General features: G+C 40.5%; 1 protein-coding gene across 16 annotated transcripts in view; it reads right to left on the bottom strand.

The window, feature by feature from the left end:
* The window catches only part of akap9 (A kinase (PRKA) anchor protein 9), a 76,183-nt gene that overhangs the window by 8,804 nt on the left and 48,016 nt on the right, over positions 1 to 19,363 (bottom strand). For 7 of the 16 annotated variants that reach the window (XM_007564907.2, XM_016677914.1, XM_016677916.1 and 4 more), the window contains 17 exons: positions 19,018 to 19,137; positions 17,904 to 17,927; positions 15,292 to 15,468; positions 13,786 to 13,890; positions 12,889 to 13,041; positions 11,614 to 11,700; positions 9,044 to 10,045; positions 8,176 to 8,325; positions 7,443 to 7,487; positions 7,225 to 7,365; positions 5,924 to 5,968; positions 3,744 to 5,843; positions 2,949 to 3,006; positions 2,685 to 2,806; positions 1,939 to 2,127; positions 828 to 998; positions 558 to 663 (listed from right to left, as the gene is read on the bottom strand). In XM_007564907.2, coding sequence (XP_007564969.1) covers positions 558 to 663; positions 828 to 998; positions 1,939 to 2,127; positions 2,685 to 2,806; positions 2,949 to 3,006; positions 3,744 to 5,843; positions 5,924 to 5,968; positions 7,225 to 7,365; positions 7,443 to 7,487; positions 8,176 to 8,325; positions 9,044 to 10,045; positions 11,614 to 11,700; positions 12,889 to 13,041; positions 13,786 to 13,890; positions 15,292 to 15,468; positions 17,904 to 17,927; positions 19,018 to 19,137 — 4,795 coding nt within the window. The remainder of the gene's footprint in view (positions 1 to 557; positions 664 to 827; positions 999 to 1,938; positions 2,128 to 2,684; positions 2,807 to 2,948; positions 3,007 to 3,743; positions 5,844 to 5,923; positions 5,969 to 7,224; positions 7,366 to 7,442; positions 7,488 to 8,175; positions 8,326 to 9,043; positions 10,046 to 11,613; positions 11,701 to 12,888; positions 13,042 to 13,785; positions 13,891 to 15,291; positions 15,469 to 17,903; positions 17,928 to 19,017; positions 19,138 to 19,363) is intronic. The other 9 variants (XM_007564921.2, XM_007564922.2, XM_016677919.1 and 6 more) reach the window with 5 other exon arrangements.

Genomic DNA, 19,363 nt, shown 5'->3' with positions numbered 1-19,363 from the left:
GATGTTTGGATTAAAACATCAACAAAACTGGACATTGAAATCCAAGATGGAAACTGTTGATCGTATGAAGATGCTGACAGCGTCGTCAGAAAAAAAATAAAATCACCAGAATCTCCTTTAAATTCTTTCTGTGTCTGGAGTGACTTTTCTTCTAAAGAAACATCCAGATCTAGATGAAATTATCTAGAAACTTGCAGGAGAATGTGTTATGATGTGAACTGGACATTTGGGGGAAAACCAGAAGGGATGTTTATCAAAAAACTCCCCACTGTGCATCATCGATGGGACACAGTGTTGGCTGCATCATGCTGTGGGGTTATTTTTCTTCTGATGGAAGCGGAGTTTTTATCAAAGTGTGTGAAATTACACTGTTGCGGAAAAGAACTGGAGAACTTTACTGACTTTTTAAACCCTGAAACTGAATCAAAAGTTGCTCAAACAAAGCATTAATCTAAGATCTTCTTCACTGGTTTGCTTTTCAGCTGACTTGAACAGGATTTATTTTTTTATGTCACAACCAGCTGCAAAGCTACAAAGATGTTTATTGTCTGATTTACTTTGATGGAGTTGCTCCAGTTGACCCCGGAGCTGCTGGACCTCAGAGAGGAGACTGGACCTTTCTGCAGCCTGGAGCGAACCCATGGCCTCCCTGTGGTGAGCGTCCTGCGTCAGGACGACACAGCCAAGGTAATAACCAGCTCAAACATCAACAAGCAGCACAAAGTACAGCTCTGATTATAAGTTTATAAAATACATTCACTCTCCTTTGCACAGGTTGTAACTTTTAAAAACTGTGGAACAATCTAATAATCTCTGTTGTTTCACACCTGCTCAGCCAGCAGGCGCTCCAGCTGATTGAGGTGAACGATGGCGTCGCTGGTGTCAAGTCGGTCCAGCTGGCTGTAGAGGGCGCTCTTTAGCACGCTTCTCTCCCTCATGAACACCTGTCGCACTGCGTCCAGCAGCTGTGCGCGCCAGTCAGCGATGCCACACGACGTCTGCAGGACGACACACGAGATCAATGTAATTTCAAATTAAAAGCCAGGAATAAATGTTACTGCAACTCATATTAATTCTAAATTGTTCAAAGAGTTGTTGTAGATGCGATGGCAGGAAAGATCTGCTGTAGCAGTCTGTATTACAGCATATTTGAAGAAGCCTCTGACTAAAGACACTGTTTTTCCAAGATATAAACACCAATTTCACGTTATTTTTACATCATTTCCCACACATATCAAGATCCAACAGAAGAAAACATCCTCTTTTGTTTTTCTTCATTTTAACTGTGAAATTGCACCGTTAGGATGTTTGTGCAATGGTGTAAATAAACTGGAGGATTTTAATGACTTTTTAAGCCTTGAAACCGAATCGAAAGTTGTTTAAACAAAGTATTAATATGAGATCTACGGGTGTGTACACTTCTTTAGCCTAAAACCTAAAAAAAGACACAATGTTTTAAAAATGTCAACACATTTCCTGTGTGATATTGATAAAAAAAACGTAGTTTTGCTTTTTTGAAAAGGTCAGGCTCTAAACTCATATTTATCTGGACAAAAGGTGAAAACGACTTTCTGGGTTGTAAAGGTTGCAAGATTCTGGTCTAAATTATGAATGCATGGGTGTATTTTTTGTTGTTTATTGTTTGAAAACGTTTAGTTGTTTATTTACAGATCAATCTGATGAAATGTAAGTGAAGAAACGCCGTCTTAACACAAGTTTCACCATTTGTATTAATTAGCTTTTAAACCAACTATGTGATCCTCAAATATAAAATTTCTTTTTTAAAAAGGGTTGGACAGATTAAGAAAATATGAATGCAAACTTTTACTTTTAAAACAAAAGTTTTTTTTTAGTCAATCCTCTTCCTGTAAACGGCAGCCTCTGATTGGCTGAGCCTTGTCAAACTGCTGTCATGTTGCGTTCTGATGCTTCCTGTACCTGTGATTGGCTGAGCGTCTGCATCTGGGTGATGAGGCCTTTGAGCGACTGGACCGTCGCCAGCAGGGCGTCTCTCTCCTTCGCCCAGCCGTCCGTGCTGAACTGGCCGCCCGGCTCGCCTTCGGGCAGCGGCAGCTCGGACAGGGACAGAACCTGCATCCCTTCCTGGTGAACCTCACGCAGCAACGTCTGCATGCCACAAAACCCCATACAGAAGAAAACTTACTTTACATGAAACTCTACGGAGGAGTATTAGGGCCAAACTAACAGATTAAAGTGATAAAGATGCAGAAGAAGAAAATTACAAGAAAGGAAGTTGTTTTGTGAAGTGAGCAACTCGTCAAATCTGTGATTTGTTTCTTCATAATTGAGTCATGTCTGATCGTTTGCACCATCGTTTAAAAATCCTGCTGCGGATAATAATTTGATGCTGATGTGTTAAAAGATGAAGTATTTCCTTATTTGTAATTCATGGAGAAATTTTCAGAAAATTACTAATTCATCCTCCTAATATTTATTTATCTTATAAAAGTAAAAATAATAAGACAATCATTTGACATGCAACTTTTCTGGCATCACAATTTGTCTTGTTTTGTTGTGCTTTTACTTTTACTTTGTGACCTGATTCTTGCATTATTCAACTTTTATTCCTGTTTTTTTTTCTTTGACTCGCCCTAATAATTCATCGTACAGCACAATCAAAGCAATTTATCTACCAGCCACCCACATCTGAAGGAAGATTTTACCTTGATCCGGTCGGGAAGAGGATCGTCCGTTTCTCTCCTGGCGCCTTCTGGAGTCGACCTGAACTCCTGCTGTAAACTCGGGACGTCGAATCCAGTCCTCTGGCTGTAGTCCGAGCTGCTGTCTGCGAGACAGAAAAACAAGCATCCTCAAGATTTAATAACATCTCCACTGATCAGTAAATCTGGGAATCTAAAATGAGCTAAATTAAAGGATAAGGAAGAGCAGCAGCAGGAAACTAATGGTGGTTTATGTGAGATTCTCACCACTGGTGTAGCCGTCTTTAAACTGGGAAGCAGGACGGTCTGGTCTTAATGGAGGCGCCTGCAAAGAACAAGAGCAGGTTAAACACAACTGCATTAGCAGAAATATCTCCTGAAGCCATTTTTATTCATTCTTATTTAAAAAAAAATAATTTTTTAATTAAAATTTAATTTTACATTTTTCCAAGAAGATTGTATATTTTTTATTATTTATAAAAAAAGATTACATTTTCTCTTAAAAATATTCCAATTTTAATTTTTTTTAAATTTTTTGTATGTTTTCTAAAAAAAAAAAAAAAAAAAAAATTACAAATGACAGAAAATATTTTCAAATATTCCAAAATACTTTAGGGGCTTTTATCCTTTCTGTGATTAGTCCGAGCTGCCAGAGGTTTTGTTTAGTTAGGAAGATATATTCAAGTCAAATTTAAAGCGAATTAAACATACAGTTTTACCAGAAAAACATCTTAAAATTATGAGAAAAGCTTCTAGTATTTTGGAGATCTGATGAGAATCTGTGTGGTTCTTTGTTTGCTTAATATGCTAAATATCTGGCTTGAACCATAAACACTTTACAAATTAAGGTTTTTAATCAAATGTTAGTCTGCACTCTTAAACTGTGCTGTTTGCAGAAATATACAGGACTTTATACAAAAATCAAGCACTTTAAAAACCTTGAAAACACCCAAATTGAAAATCAAGCCTTTTTAAGGACTTCTGTCACTCTTACAGGTTAAAAAGTGATAAAATACGAAGCTCAGAGGTTGTGAACCTCTGAGCTTCACAACCTCTGCTCACCTCAGTGGAGCAGAGTTTGTCGATGACGGCCTTCAGACTTTTGCACTCGTCCTCCAGAGCTTGCGTGTCTCTGCGCAGGTTCTCGCTCTCTGAGATGTGGCGCGCCTCCATGTCCAGGATCTCCGCCGCGTGCAGCTCCTGCATCTGGGCGATCTTATCCTGAAACTCCCCGATCACCTCCTCGATCTGCTCCTTGGCGGCGGTCTGGCTCAGGTCGCTCATCTGGAGGGGTTCGGTTTGCGTGAAGGAGTCCGTCGTGGTGTCGCGGTGCTGATCCGAGCCGCTGTTCGGCTGCGGGCTTGGAGTCTTGTCCGGGGCGGAGTTTTTCCGGGAAAGCGACGGCTTCTCCTTGGCGCTGCCCCCCTTTGCGGCCGGCTGCCTGGCGCCTTTCCGTTTGGGCTGAGCGGTGGATGTTGAGGAGACAGAGAACGGCGGCTGAGGAGACGGAGGAACAGATTCTGATGCCCTCATTAGCGCCTCCTGCAGCTCCGCTTTAAGCTTTGAAATCTCTTCCAGGAGTTCCTCATTGTGCTGCCTGGAGCATCTGAGCTCCTCGTTGGTGGCGTCCATATTGCTTCTCATCTCCTGCAGCTCTTCTCTGACCTTCGACAGAGATTCTTCACGACCCTGAATCTCCTCCTCCTTCTCATTATGATATTTAGTCGTCTCTTCTTTGGTGGCGTCTGCGCTCCTCCTCGTCTCCTGCAGCTCCTCAGAAACAGAGGCTTCACAAACTCGGACCTCTTGATGAAGTTGCTCGTTATTCTGCTCTCCTTCGGAGGCGACTGCAGTCGTCATCTTCTGCTGCTCCTCTTTGAGTTCAGAGATACGGATCTCACGGATCCGGGCTTCTTCTTGAAGTTCCTCGTTTTGCTGCTGATATTTAGTCAGTTCTTGTTTGGTGGCGTCTGCATTCCTCCTCATTTCCTCCAGCTCCTGTTTGAGCTCAGAAAGCAAAACCTCACGACCTTGGATCTCGTCTTGAAGCTTCTCATGTTGCTGCTGATATTTAGTCAGCTCTTCCTCTGTGGTGTCCATTTTGCTTCTCATTTCCTGCAGCTCCTCACTGAGTTTAGAAAAGGAGATTTTGTGAGTTTGAATCTCCTCTTGAAGCTTCTCGTTTTGCTGCTGATATTTAGTCAGTTCTTCTTTGGTGGCGTCTGGTAACTCTCCAGAAGCAGAGACTTCATGAGGTTCCTCGTTACTTTGCTCTCCTTTGGATTCAGTCCTTCTCATTTCCTGCAGCTCTTGTTTGAGCTCAGACAGAGAAACTTCACGAACTCTGACTTCTTCAAGAAGTTCCTCGTTACGTTGCTGATATTTAGCTAGTTCTTGAGTGGAGGCGTCTGCACTCTTCCTCGCCTCCTGCAGCTCCTCTTTGAGCTCAGAAAGCAAAACCTCACGACCTTGGATCTCCTCTTGAAGCTTTTCATTTTGCTGCTGATATTTAGCCAGCTCTTCTTTGGTGGCATCTGCACCCCTCATGTCACGGACTCCGACTTCTTGATGGTCTTCCTTGTCATGTTGCTCTTCTTCGGCGGCAACCGCAGTCCTCCTCATCTCCTGCAGCTCTGCTTTAAGTCTTGAAATTTCTTCCAGGAGTTCCTCGTTTTGCCGCCTGTAGCCTCTGAGCTCGTCGTTGGAGGCGTCGACGCTGCTGCTCATCTCCTGCAGCTCCTGGGAGAGCGAGGCTTCTTGAACTCGGCGAAGTTCCTCGTTACGCTGCTGATGTTTACTCGGCTCTTCTTTGGTGGAAACAGAAACTTCACAAACTTTCTCTTCTTTCCTCGCCTCCTGCAGCTCCTGTTTGAGCTCAGAAAGCAAAACCTCACGACCTTGGATCTCGTCTTGAAGCTTCTCATGTTGCTGCTGATATTTCGTCAGCTCTTCTTTGGTGGCGCTCATTCTGCTTCTCGCCTCCTGCAGCTCCTCGTTGAGCTTCGAAAGGGAGACTTTGTGAGTTTGAATGTCCTCCTGAAGTTTCGCTTGACGCTCCAGAGAGACGCTCAGTTCTTCTTTGGTGGAAGCTGCTTCTCTTTTGGCCTCCTGGAGTTCATGGAGGAGATCCGTCATGTCCGCTCCGTCCTCTGAGGCTTTTACCTGAAGACACCAAATATTCTAAATTAAGTCATAGATCATGAATTCAGAGCAAGAATTAAACAAAAGCGAGAGAAACTCACCTGGAAAAGTTCTCCTTTAAGGTGAGCGATGGTCATTTCCCGCTCCTGGAGTTTAAAATCAAACAGGAGAAATGTGTGAACTTCAAGTTCCAGCTAAGGCTGAAACAATTCATCAGATTAATCAAATACTGAAATAATCATCAAATAATTGATTAATCAGACTCAAAAAAGGGCATTTGTTTAAAAAACAACATATATTCAGAGTATAAACTGTACAAAAAGTATATAAATAAGTTTTAGCTAAAATTCCTAAAGTTTTAGCTTCAACCAGTTCAGACTTACTAGATTTAAAAAATGGAATTTAGTTATTCCTTTATTTATTTCTAATATTACATAAAATATTAGAATCTTTAGAACGTGTATTTTTTTTTACATGATTAATTGATTGTCAGAATAATCAGTGGAACGACTAAAATATTTGTTAGTTGCCATTGTAATTCCAACTGATAAGTTCATCCAGGATATTTAGTTCTTTTTTTTGTTTCAGATCTATTCGTAGTTTAGTTTTAGTCTTTAAGTGACCATTTGTGATCTTTGAATAATTTAATCAGTTCTTGTAAATTGTTGCCATTTTTGTTTTCAAAATGCTGGTTAAAAGTTCTCTGTAGCCCAAAATGGAGTCATTTTTCTGTCAGTGACTCAAAAACAAAAATATTTGTGGTTAGAATTTTGTACTTACCTTGTGATTTGGCAAATAAATAAAAATGAGACGTAATTATACCAGAAGTTTTGGTGTAAAGTACCTTTTTAAAAAAGAAGAAGAAATTCTAGTTTTTATTATTTTACAAAAATGAATTAGCAATTCCCAATCCTGGAAACTGAAATCAACTCCGTTTTTTTATTTCCTCTCGTAATCAATAGTTCTGATAAGCAATTAGGTGTTCTCATCAAAATTTTAAATATGAAATTATTTTAACAATAATAAAATGATGTACAAACAGTGGCATACATGTATTTGTTGGGGAGTATGTCCTTTTTTCAGGACTTGTTTTTATAGTGACTCAAATTAATAAAGAGCAGATATTTGTTTGACCTATACATTGAAAGTTGTTTGTTTATCTGAGTTATCTGTATTAAGTGTGAATGTGTGAGCTTTGAAGCTGCTTTTAAAGTCAATTTGTTATCTTGAAACAAAGCCAATTTTCCACCTTATCTGCTGTAAAGCTGATCGATCAATCCATCTCCAGATAACCAGAACACAGGAAACTGATCTCATTACTGAACTTTAAACATGTAAAAAGCCTCAACTAACTGTTTATATTCTAAAAACTGTCATAATTTCGTCTGCTGCTCCTGCTCACCTGCAGCAGCTCCTGCAGTTTGTCCAGACTCTCCCTGCAGCTGCTCAGCTGCTCTTTGGCCGCCGCCGCCTCAGTCTGAGCCTCAGCCAGTCTCTCTTCAAGCTCAGACGTCTTCGTCTCTTCGCCTGCAGCTGCTGACGTCTGCAGAGAAAACATCAAACTTTACGCCTTCTGTTCAGACGAATGTAAACTGGGAGGAATCCAGTTGGACTTCTTACCGTGTCCAGTTGGTCCTGGAGTCTCTGTACAGTCGCAGTTTTCTCCTGGAAATAAAAGTTCAGGTTTGTGACTGTAATAAACGACCAACAGTGGGAGGATAGTTGGCCTGAAGTAGACGACCAAGAAATTGTTTGAGTAAAAAAGTAAAAGGTCGACTCAAGTACTGAGCAGCTAATCAAATAATTAATCACTTAATATTTAAAAATTACAACATCAGACGGATAAAATATAACGTAAGGTAGAAATTTTGGTAATTTAAAGACAAAAAAATGACAATAATTCTTTTAAGTAAAATAATAAAATCAGGGAAAATATTTCTTCTTTCAAATCAGTTTCTTTCAAAAAAAACAACAAAAAAACTCATGAAATTATAAGGAAAACCTCAGGTGAGTGTCTGCGTCTAGGCCAGCAAAGTTGGCTGGACGGTAAATTGTGATAAACGATAATATTGTTGTTTTTAGAGCATTTTCAAGTAAAATAATGGTAATAATGGCATAATAGTGCAAGAAAACATTCTCAGAGAACAATAGACTTTAACACTGGAACTCAAAGACAAAACGACAAATAAAGTAAATTACAAAGTTTCTGTAAACAAAACTGTCTTTCAAAGCAGACTGAAGACTTTTGTCATCCAGAGAAAAACAATAAATCATATAAATGTAAATGACTGAGTTTGTTTTAATTAAGTGATGCGTTGCGACAGGCCTGGATGGTGTCGGCTGCAGGACATACGTGGAGCTCCTGTCTGAGTCTGCTGCAGTCGTCCTGCAGGCTCTGCAGCTGCTCCTCGGTGGCGGACGCCTCGTCTCGGACCTCCTGCAGCTCCTGAAGGAGCGACGACACACCCGGCTGCTCGGGGGAGGAGGCCTGAGGAGGAGGCCACTTTTATCAGAGATAAACAAATTGTTACAGGCCGACATGTTTAAATCCACAGATTTGGAGCTCAGAGGAAACATCAGGCTGATGTAATTTAGGCAGAATACCGAAGAGTGAAACAGTATTTGGTAAAAAGTCTCCTCAAGTACAGAGTAACTAATCAAATCAGAAGGACCAAAATATAAAGTTAAGAGGAAGTTTTTGTTTTTTAAAGGACGAAAATGACAATTCAAACAAGTATCAAAAATCAGGCAAAATAAAATGTTTCTAAATCAGTTTCTTTCAATAAAAAGCTTATAAAACGACTACATTGTTGTTTTGAGACCATTTTCATCAACATAACGGTAACAATGGCGTGATAATAGAAGACGACATTCTGAAGATCAATAAACTTTAAATTCTAACGAACATTTAACACAGGAACTGGAAGACATTTTAAATATTCAAAATAATTAAATGAAACAAGAGAAACAAGAAATAAAATGTAGCCATTAGCCTTCACAATGCCCAACTCTGAGTAACTTAAATCTAATTTCCTCTGCAGTTATTTATAGATTATTTTTAGATTAACATATCTGCATGTGAACGTTTGTTATTTATCGACTGATTTAGTCGAAATACTTTATAATAAAAATAAAAATACTCCTAAAGTACGTCTTTTTAAAAAAGCTACTCAAGTAAATGTCAGTTGAGTTGGTTCCTGCTGAACTCTCGGGTTCCTCACCTCGTTAGACGGCGGCGCTGCTCTCTGTTGCGGTCCGGCCTTCATCTGACTGAGCAGCTCCATCAGAACCGCCAGCCTCCTCTCGTACTCCTGCACCTCCTCTTCGGAGCTGGAGAGCAGCTGCTTCTGCAGCTCCTGGTCCTCCTGCATCCCGCTCAGTCCGACCTCCAGGTCCCGAAGCTTCTGCGTCAGCTGAGCCACCTTCCCTCTTGGCGCCTGCCTGGCCGGACCCAGGCTGCTGAAATCCATCTGCGGGATGCCGAAGTCGCCGAACTCGTGGGCTGCGGCTGCGGGGCGGCTGTGTGCTTCTCGTTTGGATGCTTCAGTCCTCTGCTGCTGCTGGAAGGCCTCCAGAGTGGCCTGGCTAACCAGAGCTTCGGCCATTTTCTCCCTCAGACTTCCCTCCAGAGCGGAAACCTTCTGCTGGAGATCGTCTGCATGGCTTTGAGTTTCCTCCATCAGAACCCGGCAGCGTTCCACCTCCGAGTCCTTCTCCTCAACCAGGGCCTCCAGCTCCCGGATTCGCAGCTCCAGCTCCTCCACTCTGGACGCGGCGCTCTGCTCCAGCGCCTGAACTTCAGCCTGCAGAACCACCAGACCTGCGGTTTTTTCTCTCAGAGCTTCTTCGAGTTCGCTTTCTGCGCCGCCCAGATTCTCCGTCTCAGCCGAGGCTTCTGCGCTCTGCTTCAGGCGCAGGTACATCTCCAGCAGCTCGCTGTGCTCTGCTCTCAGAGAGTCCAGCTCTTTGGTGGCCAGGTCCATCCTCTGCTTCATTTCATCAAACTCCTCTTTGGTTGCAACACGTCCTCCGCTCTCCAGCTCCTCCTCCACCTCCGGCTGTTTTGGCTCGATGTTGGCCAGTTCCTGTTGGAGTTTCTCTATGACCGCGTTCAGCTGGTCCACCTCTTCTTCTCTGTCCGTCTTCAGACGGTCCTGCTCACTCCGCAGATACTCCACCTGGAACTCCAGCTCTTTAATCAGCTCATCCTTTGCATCCATTTCCTGGAAGAAGAAGAAACACAGATTAAAATCACAGCAGAGTGTTGAGACTTGATGAGACCATGAACGCCCCACAGCGTGATTAAACCTCTGAGTCAAATGTTGGTCCTCGCTGTTTTTATTTAAAACCTTTAGAGATGCAACTCCAATATTTTGATTTCATACTTGTGGTTGTTGACCTGCATATGCCGAGTTTATGTTGTACCTTTTAAGAACAATGTTACAATTATTAACCAACAAGACAAAATCAGGAACAAAAACAATACAGACTTCCTTGAGGAGAATCAGATTTTTTCTTCTTAAAGATATAAAGCTAGATGTGAAATATGTTTCAGGTTAATGATTGATACTGGGATCATTGGCAACGTCTGTCCACATGTGTAAAACAGGTTTCAGCACTGCGAGAACTCAAACTCTTACCAAGTATTTATGGTCTAATTTCTAGTGTAAATATCTTAGTACATTTGAAATAGGACAAAACTAGCTTATAGTAGCTTGTTTTAAGTCAATTTCTTAATATGAAATAAGTTCGAGTTCTACTGGCAGATTATTTCACTTGGACATAATCTGCCAATGGAACTAGTACTTTTTCTTCTAAATTTAGAAATTATTTACTTGGAACAAGCTACTATATCTTGCTGAAGATTTTATTTGTATTACTCCAAGTATGCCAAGATATTTTCAGTAGAAACTAGACCAAAATATTGGTAAAGATTTTGTGTCTTTACCTCCATTGTTTGACACTAAAATAGCAATAATTACAAAAATATAAGATGAAAACACCTTTGTCTGTAGAAATGTCAGGGTTTCCCACAGTGCATAATAAGCCTGGCGGGCCACCAGGCTTTACTTGTGCCCCCACCAGGCTTAGCATTGTTCAATTATTTTAGTTTTTATTAATTATAAGACTTTACAGTTGGTGTTTCGGTATTAATCTTCCAGTCTTCCAATAACACATGACATTTTCAAATTTCCTGTTAACTTTAAACATTTTTTAACTCAAAAACACGGCGGCCGGCAGGATAAATGACTGCTGTAGCGCCCAACCGCCAGGCTTAGCAAGTTTTCTGGGGAAGCCCTGCATGTTTTATCCAAAACTTCTTCACCCTGTTCAGATTTTCTAAAAAATTATATATTACTGCATCCTAGGCAATAAAATGTTTATTTTCTTATTATTTGTTTATTTGCATATTTTATACAATTTTTAAAATTGAATAAAAAAGGTTTAAGTGGCTGAATGAAAATTTGATGAATATGCCGTTTATCTTAGGCAATTAATCGTCAGATTACTAAAACAATCATTAGTTGCAGCCCTAAAGACTTGTTGGAATCAGTTCGCACATTAAGGACTCAGAGGTTTAATAAAAACCACCTCACATGAGCAAACCACCTCAAAACACAAGACATTACTACGGATCTACTCACCGAGACAAACAAGAAAACAAAACCCAAGAAAGTGAAATGAAGGGAGGCGTGGGGAGCAAAATAAAAACACACACAGATGCATTTCTACAGAGCAATGCGCATATGAAATAAGACTGGCTCTATTTTTCATGCGCATGTTTCGTTACCTTGTTGTCAAAGGCGGTTTCCATGTGTTGATGCTTAGAGATCTGTTCATTAAGAAGAGCTATTTCTCTGTCCCTCTCCTCCATCACCTTCAAGAGTCAGAGATTATAATGCAACGGCTATTAATGAACACATCATAGTTATTATCCACTCAAAGTCTTTCTGTGGGAACACTGGGAACCAGTCGTCTGAGAGTGGAAATGTCACGCGATAAGCTTTGCAAAGCAAAATAACAGGGACAAAAAAGCTTAAAGATATGAAAAACAGAGTTAGAAAAGAAGGAAAAGCTTCTTCTCATTTGTTGTACAAAGTAAAAACAGTTTTAAATAAACAATAAAATAAAAAAATAATAATTTCAAGGCAAGTTTGACCAAGATGTTAAATTGGAAAACCAATTTCTGCTATTTCAATGTCGTACAGAGTTATAAAAGTTTATATTTATGTCAATCAGTCCCTCCAGAAAGTTAAGATCAAACCTTTGACTCTAAATTTGTTCACAAATTTTGCTCGGACTTGCAATTTTCACAAATAATCGCAACATTTCCACAAGTTTTACCTTTTAATTTAACTTCCTGTTCAGAATGTCTCTAAACAGAAGTAATTACTTTTTTCCCCAGATAGAACAGTTTTGAAATGTTCTGTAGTTTACAGCTCCTGTTAACTAAAAAAACTAATATCAAACTCTTCTTTTGCACTTTGACAATTTCACATTACCTGGTTCTACTTATATTAAGGTTACTTGAAAATTTCATTTGCACTTCAAACATTAACGATACAAAAAAAAAAGGGGATTTCAACAAAGGTTAAGAGAGCAATTTCAACTTTTCTGTAAAAAAAAAAGCTGAAAAAAGAGAAACCTTTTTGAAAAAAGTGGCACAAAATCTGTAATTCTAATCTGCAACAGTCAAAAGATTCCAACTTCCTGGAGAGACTGAGAGGTAAAATATTAGAGCATTAAAAATATCCAAAGTACATAATAAAATGTTTCATCAGCCTTTGTAGAGTTATATGGCTCATCTTCCTAAAGCACAAGTCTACAGGACTTCATCTACACCAATATATATTGATTTAAACCAATAGACTGGTTCAGATCAATGCACATTCATGTCAAAGTCCAGATTGAAAAAGCGGATATTCAGCCTCCAGCTTCACAACCTCATAAAATCGCAATAAAACTCGTTGAATTTTGTGGTTATATGATGATGCACCATGACAGAGTTGAAGGGTCTGAACACTTCTGCAGTGTGAATGTTTGTTACGTTTCTCACTGTGCTCACCTGGAGCAGGCTGTCCCTGACCTCCAGGAACTGCTGCTGGCTGCTCAGCTCCTTCCTCTGGATCTCCAGCTGCATGTGGAGCTGCTGCACCTCCTCGCTCTTGTTCTCCAGCTCCTCCCTGAACTGCTCCAGCTGCTCCTCCAGGTTGCAGATCTGAGGCGGCAGATCAAACAGGAAGTGAGCGCCAGAAGGAACATCAAAAGACGAACGCGGGTCAGGGTCCGGCCATTATCGGGCCGGACCCTGAACTCGACCGTGAAAACGTATGAAGTGTGGCTGAATAAGGAGATAAAAGACTCAGAACTACAATGTGAAGCAGCTGTGGCCGTTGACCTTTGGGCAAAAGGTCAAGTTAGATTTCTAGGCTCTAATTCTCAGAGTTCTCAGTTGTTTATGAAGCCATTTTTAAAAACATAAGTAGAAAAGTTCACAATGAATTTAGGGTGACATCATCGATGTTTGGGCTTTGAAGATGAAGAGAAGGAGAGAAAGACGGATGGATGGACGGAAGGATGATAGGAGGAGAGAAAGATGGATGGACGGATGGATGATAGAAGGAGAGAAAGATGGATGGATGGATGGATGATAGAAGGAGAGAAAGATGGATGGATGGATGGATGATAGAAGGAGAGAAAGATGGATGGATGGTAGGAGAGAAAGATGGATGGATGGATGATAGAAGGAGAGAAAGATAGATGGATGGATGATAGAAGGAGAGAAAGATGGATGGATGGATGGATGGATGGGTGGATGGATGGATGGATGGATGGATGGATGGATGGATGGATGGATGGATGGATGGATGGATGGGCATCCAGATGATGAAAATATGTCAGAGTGGTTAGCATATGTTCGTTTCTCTCCTGGATTTAAACTTCTGTCCGTTTCCTCCCTCACCTCTTTCTCTTTCCTCTCCAGAGCTTCTCTCTCCGTCTGAAGCTGAGCCTCCAGGCTGGAGTGTTTCGTCTCAGTGATGGATGCATGTTGCTTCTTTGAGTCAACCTGTGAAAGAAACGACGCGGCTCAGCAGCTGTTTTCAGGTAGACTCGGCTACGTTGGGGACTGAAGATGCAACACGGGGTTCTTGTACAGCCAATCTCATCTACCTGGGCAAAGGTCTCAGCTTTCTCTCTCATAAGACAGGTTTGACTGACAGTTAATAGTCAACCCCACTGCTGCCAACTCAGCGACTTTTTTTTTTTACTATATTTATCATTGTTTCCAACAAAAAATTGGTTTCGGTCAAAATCGGAAAACTGCAATCAGTGCAACCCTACTCGCAACATGTTGCACTTTCAGCTCAAACAAACCAAACTCTTTGAAAAACATGTTCCCCTCCTCACCTGTGGAGGCGCTGCACTAAGAACTACTGAAGGAAACGACACAAAAACGTCAGAAGACGACAGCAGCGCAACTTTTTTTTTTCACAAAATGTAAACAAAAATGAAGTAGTGTCAGAATTTATTGGTTGTAGGATTTCTCTTTTGTCTGAAAAACCACGAGTCACTTCTGCACATGTTTGTTTTGTATTTACCCAGAATCCCCCGAGCCGTAGTCCACGTCCTGCTTTTTGAGCCAGGGCTTCCACCAGGCCTTTATAAGCCTGGCGGGCCACCAGGCTTGACTTGTGCCCCCACCAGGGTAAGAATAGTTTGTTTATTTGTTATAGGGTTTTTTTTTATACACCAGTTTCTGTAACCACTGGGGTCTTTACTGGTCTACAAACTAAGAACATCAGCAAATAAAGTGACACCTTAACTAGGATGAAACGACTGAAACAACAGTTTTTTTGTTTGCCCTTTTTAAGACTTCACAGTTGGTGTTCAGGTATTGCTAATAATATCTTCCAATAAGACATAATTACCTCATCATATTTTCAAATTTCGTGTCAATTTTAAAAAATTAGTGCTCCCACCACCAGGCCTAGCAAGTTTTCTATGGGAAACCCTGTGAGCGGTTTCCGGTCCACTTGGCATCCACAAGCCAAACCGAGAGCGAGGCTTTTAGACGAAGCAGAGATTTTGTAGAGTTCAATTTCATACTCAAACGACCCAGAATTTCTAGACAAACGAACTGGAGTTTGATCAAAGCGGACTAAGCAGGGCTGGTGTGAATGCAGACTTAAGGTATGCACAGAAAAGCGTAAAAGAAAAACCTCCTGCAGCAACCGAACAACAGCAGGCTGGTTTCTGCACAATCCAACTAATTAATCATCTGTGCTGCTTTTAGGTTCACTCCTCCTCCCACAACCGTCAACAGACACTGGGGGGCAATCTTAACAACTGCTAGCCTCCAACTCGGCGACAGCAGCTGAAGTAGACCCACCCACACATTGTTCTCCCTCTCACACACACCATTAGCATTCAGACTCAACCTTCATCTCCCTCGTCCCCTCCTCCTAACCTTCTCCAGGGACTCCGCGCTGGCCAGCAGGGCCTGCTCCAGCTCGCGGATGCGGCTCTCCAGCTTTTCAATCTCTTCGTCGCGCTCTCCCAACTCACGACGCAGCTGCTCAGAGCCGAGCAGCAGCTCACTGCAGCAATCTGCTTTCTCCTTCAGCTGGGCGCTTAGCTGCTCCACCTGGTGAGGAGGAGAATGAGGGAGAGAGAGAGAGACGGAGTGAGGCGGCGACACAGAGGAGGAGGACCGTTTGATCAGATCCAAGTCGCTATGGCGTAGCCGATACATGTGCAGTTAGCGGGAAGGTCAGCTGATCCACCTGAGAAAGGAGGCGGTGGGGGTTGGTGTGAGAAAACGTGCAGGGATGGAGGCAGGGAGAGAGACGCGAAACCACAGAGAAGTTAAGAGAGCAACGGCGGGGAAACGATCCACCTGTGAAAGTAAAGACCGTCAACATAGAGGAGGAGAGGAGACGCAGAGTGGCTGATTTAAATCTAATGCAAGAGAAAAGTGTTTTATTAAAGCTGACTTACTTTTAGTGCTGTCGATTGCTTAAAATATTTAATAATAGATTTTATTTATAATGCCCTTTATATCTTTAGATCTCAAAGGGCAGGAAACAAAAGCAAAACAAGTAATTGTGATGTATAAAAATAAATAAATAAGAGATTAAAACCAATACCTAAGAAAATGAACCGAAGAGATTAATCACACTCTGCCGCTGTGATAACTCACCATGAATCACTGTGATTAACCTCGTAAGCGTGAAATGTAAAAATGCACATTTTCAAAAAAATGTTTTGTCTCAAACATCTCAGTTTTCCAGGTTTTCATATTCAAGAAGGTTTATAGAAAGTAATTTTATTTCAAATGCAATTTAGATTTGAAGAATAACTCATTGTAGGTAACTTGTCCATCACAATGTTTTTGGGAGTTTTTTTAAAGATTTTTCTGGGCACTAGTGGACGGTATTTGACAGGAAGGGTGCAGAGAGAAGAGGGAGGAAGACGAGCAGCAGAGGAACAAAGAGCCAGGCTCAAACTCGGTACATTGCATCGAGGTCTACAGCCTCTGTATGCGGGCCGCCCGCTCTGACCGGTGTGTTTTTAAAGTGAAATTTCCCCTGAGCTCATCTTCTCACTCGCGTTTGGACTCTTCATTCCTGGTACAAGATCAAGAAACGCGCTGCTTGGAACTAAGAAACCCTTCGCAAGAGGAAAGCTTTTAGGTCAAAATAAGTAACGCGATTAATTTGATTTATGTAACATTAATGCATTAAACATTTTAGATTAATCACACGCTTCTCCTTCCTAGTGTAGAATTATGATGAGTGGCTCACATCAGTGACATAAAAGTCAGATAAAATGCAACATGACTGTTCCTGTTCAGACAGAAGACGTTTTAAAAATAATCTGATACAGATCCAATTTAGTACCACAAGCGGCACAAACCACGGGCCATTCAGACTGCCAGAAAAAGTCACATATTCACAAAAGAATCAGATTAGAGTCACATTTGAGTACAGTCTCAAGGTAAAAGTTGTGACAGGATGGAGCTGGAATTGAACCCACAACTTTCTGATCACAAGTCAACTACAGATTTCATACTGTTGGCGAAACACTTGAAGCTGTAACTGCCGTTTGATTTGTGTCTCACGTGAGGCTGAATAAAAAAAAGCACAACGCACTTTTCAGATTTTTTTCATAATAATTAAAAAGAAATGTTAAAATATAAGCAAAATTTAAATAACTTTAATCATGTTTATTTTATTAAACGTCTGTATTACATTGCTTCTTTAAGTTATATTTCTACACAGTTTAATGCAGTAGTGACCTTAAATGGCCTTTACAGTCATTGATTGCATCATCACACCCTGTATCTATTGATTATGTTTCTGATTCCTGTCTGGCCTCTCAACTCTTCTGCCCTCTGACATGTTGACCCGTGTTCAGACTAAATGGTGGACGTTATCCACTGGACTCATGAAAACACATTTTCCTCTACCAGAAAATGAAGATAGTTACTTTAAAGAAGGTACAAAACATCCTTTATCCCACTTTATCCACAAGTTAAAAAAAGAGGCTACAACTGAAAATGCTTCAACTGGAAAATTGTTAATCAAATATGTTGATGGAAATATGTGTTTGTTTAATTTTTCCAGATAATTTGCTTATTTAACTTGAGAACAAGAGAAGTGAGAAGAAAGTTTCTTTTTTTCTGTCCGAGTACTGAGATTTTCTCATTTGTTTTTTGTTTGTTGGAAGATAAACAAAATTTAGTCAAAGTTTTAGTGACAGCTTGCTCATTTATGCATAGAGACAATTGTCTAAAACTGTGAAGTCTACAGATGGCTCTTGAGTAATTTAACTTTTAGTCCAAAACTTTCACTAAGTCCATAGCAACCGCAACAAAAAAAATATTCAAACGCATGACGAGGTAATTTTTTTATCTTTTGAAAAGGAAAAATAATTAGCAGGACAAGAGGGTGAAGCAGAGGGATTTTTCTAGCAAAGCTAAGAAAAAGGGAAACCAGAGGAGGTTAGGAAGCAGGTCAGGATGACTAGAAATGCACTAAATGTTTGCAGAGGAGGTGAGATGCAGCTAAGAAGCAATACCTTCAGGATTACTCCATCCACCTGCTAAAGCCACAGGAGAAAGGAGGCATAATGGACCACAGGATGGAGAGTTCAAGGGCGTGAGGGAAGCAGAGGCAGAAAGAAACTTGATGAAAAATGCTACAGAAATCTGCAGAATACAGACAATTCAGAAAGAAATTTAACTGAGGCTAAAGCAGTGGCAAATGATAAAAACTTAAAATAAAAAAACCCACACAATCTAAAAGATGGTGACAAATCACTAAAACATATATTCACAATAAACAAAAATGAATTAGGTCGTATTTCTGGAAAAGCAGATTGCATGTTTTTAATCTTAAAGAATAGACTTTTAGTTTAATGTAATTCTTCAAATTTAGCTACTTAAAACATGAGTAGCTAAACGTGGAAATAAAACTGCAGATGGCAATAATTTCATCTTTTAAGGTGAGGAGATGATAGCTACATTTCTCAATCCCATTGGAGGGCTGGATGTCTCGATTAAAGGATGATGGTGAAGGAAAAACGATGATGAAGAGTAATTTTAATATGCGACATAAAAGCAAATCAGAAAATCTGACATTTTACTGCAGACTAATAAACGCATCTTGTTTTATTCCTATTAAAGACTCATCTGCTTCTCCTAATAAAACAAAGGTTCATAAATTTCCACCAGTAATTCAGAGCACTTATAAAAAACCTGCATCATAATAAAATAAATACTCCCTTCTGTTCATCACCAACCTGCTACCTTTGCTAGCTTCCTACTTGCTGCCAAATACATGTTAATATAGCAAATTATCAAAAGCCTTTTTGGATGAAAGCTAAATCTGCTAAAGCTACAAGAAAAAATAAAGAAAACAGTAAAGCTGAGACTCAAAATAAATGGAGAAACTAAATCTTATTTCTATAAAAACAGCAATCATTTTAATCAGGTTTGATATCATCTTGTACTTGATTAAATTAAACAAGCCACTACATAACACAAGTTCAAAAGAACAATCTCTCTGCCGGTGTCACTGCTGCCACTATTTGGTGTCATTTTTAAGCCAACAAAGTAAATTCTTCCCATCCTGTTGCTCTGCAGCCATCGATCACACAGATCTGCAGAGAAACTGAGTTTTTCTCCTGTTACCTCTTGGTTCCGTTGCTCAGAACCGAGCTGGAGCTTCTGCGGGTTTTTCAGCTGCTGCTCCAGTTTCTGGATCTCCTGCTGGAAAACGTCCCTCTCGTGTTCGCGGTCCACAGCTTGTTCCTGGACACCGAAAAAACAGACGAGCAGCAGATAAGGGAATAAGTAAACAGACTCAGGAAACGGCAGAGATGAATAATTATGATGTCTCCGTTCTTCTCACACAATCACAAGACTCGACCTTAAGAAATGTAAATGCTCTGTTAAACTGCCTGGGACTGGAACAAAAGGCTTTCATCATTTATTTTAAATTAAATGTTTTTGTCTTTACTACACAGCTAACTAAAAA

This window comes from Poecilia formosa, unplaced genomic scaffold (genome assembly GCF_000485575.1).
Source record: "Poecilia formosa unplaced genomic scaffold, Poecilia_formosa-5.1.2 Scaffold169, whole genome shotgun sequence".
Classification (NCBI taxonomy): Eukaryota; Metazoa; Chordata; class Actinopteri; order Cyprinodontiformes; family Poeciliidae; genus Poecilia; species Poecilia formosa.
This window is presented reverse-complemented; position numbering and strand designations above follow the sequence as displayed.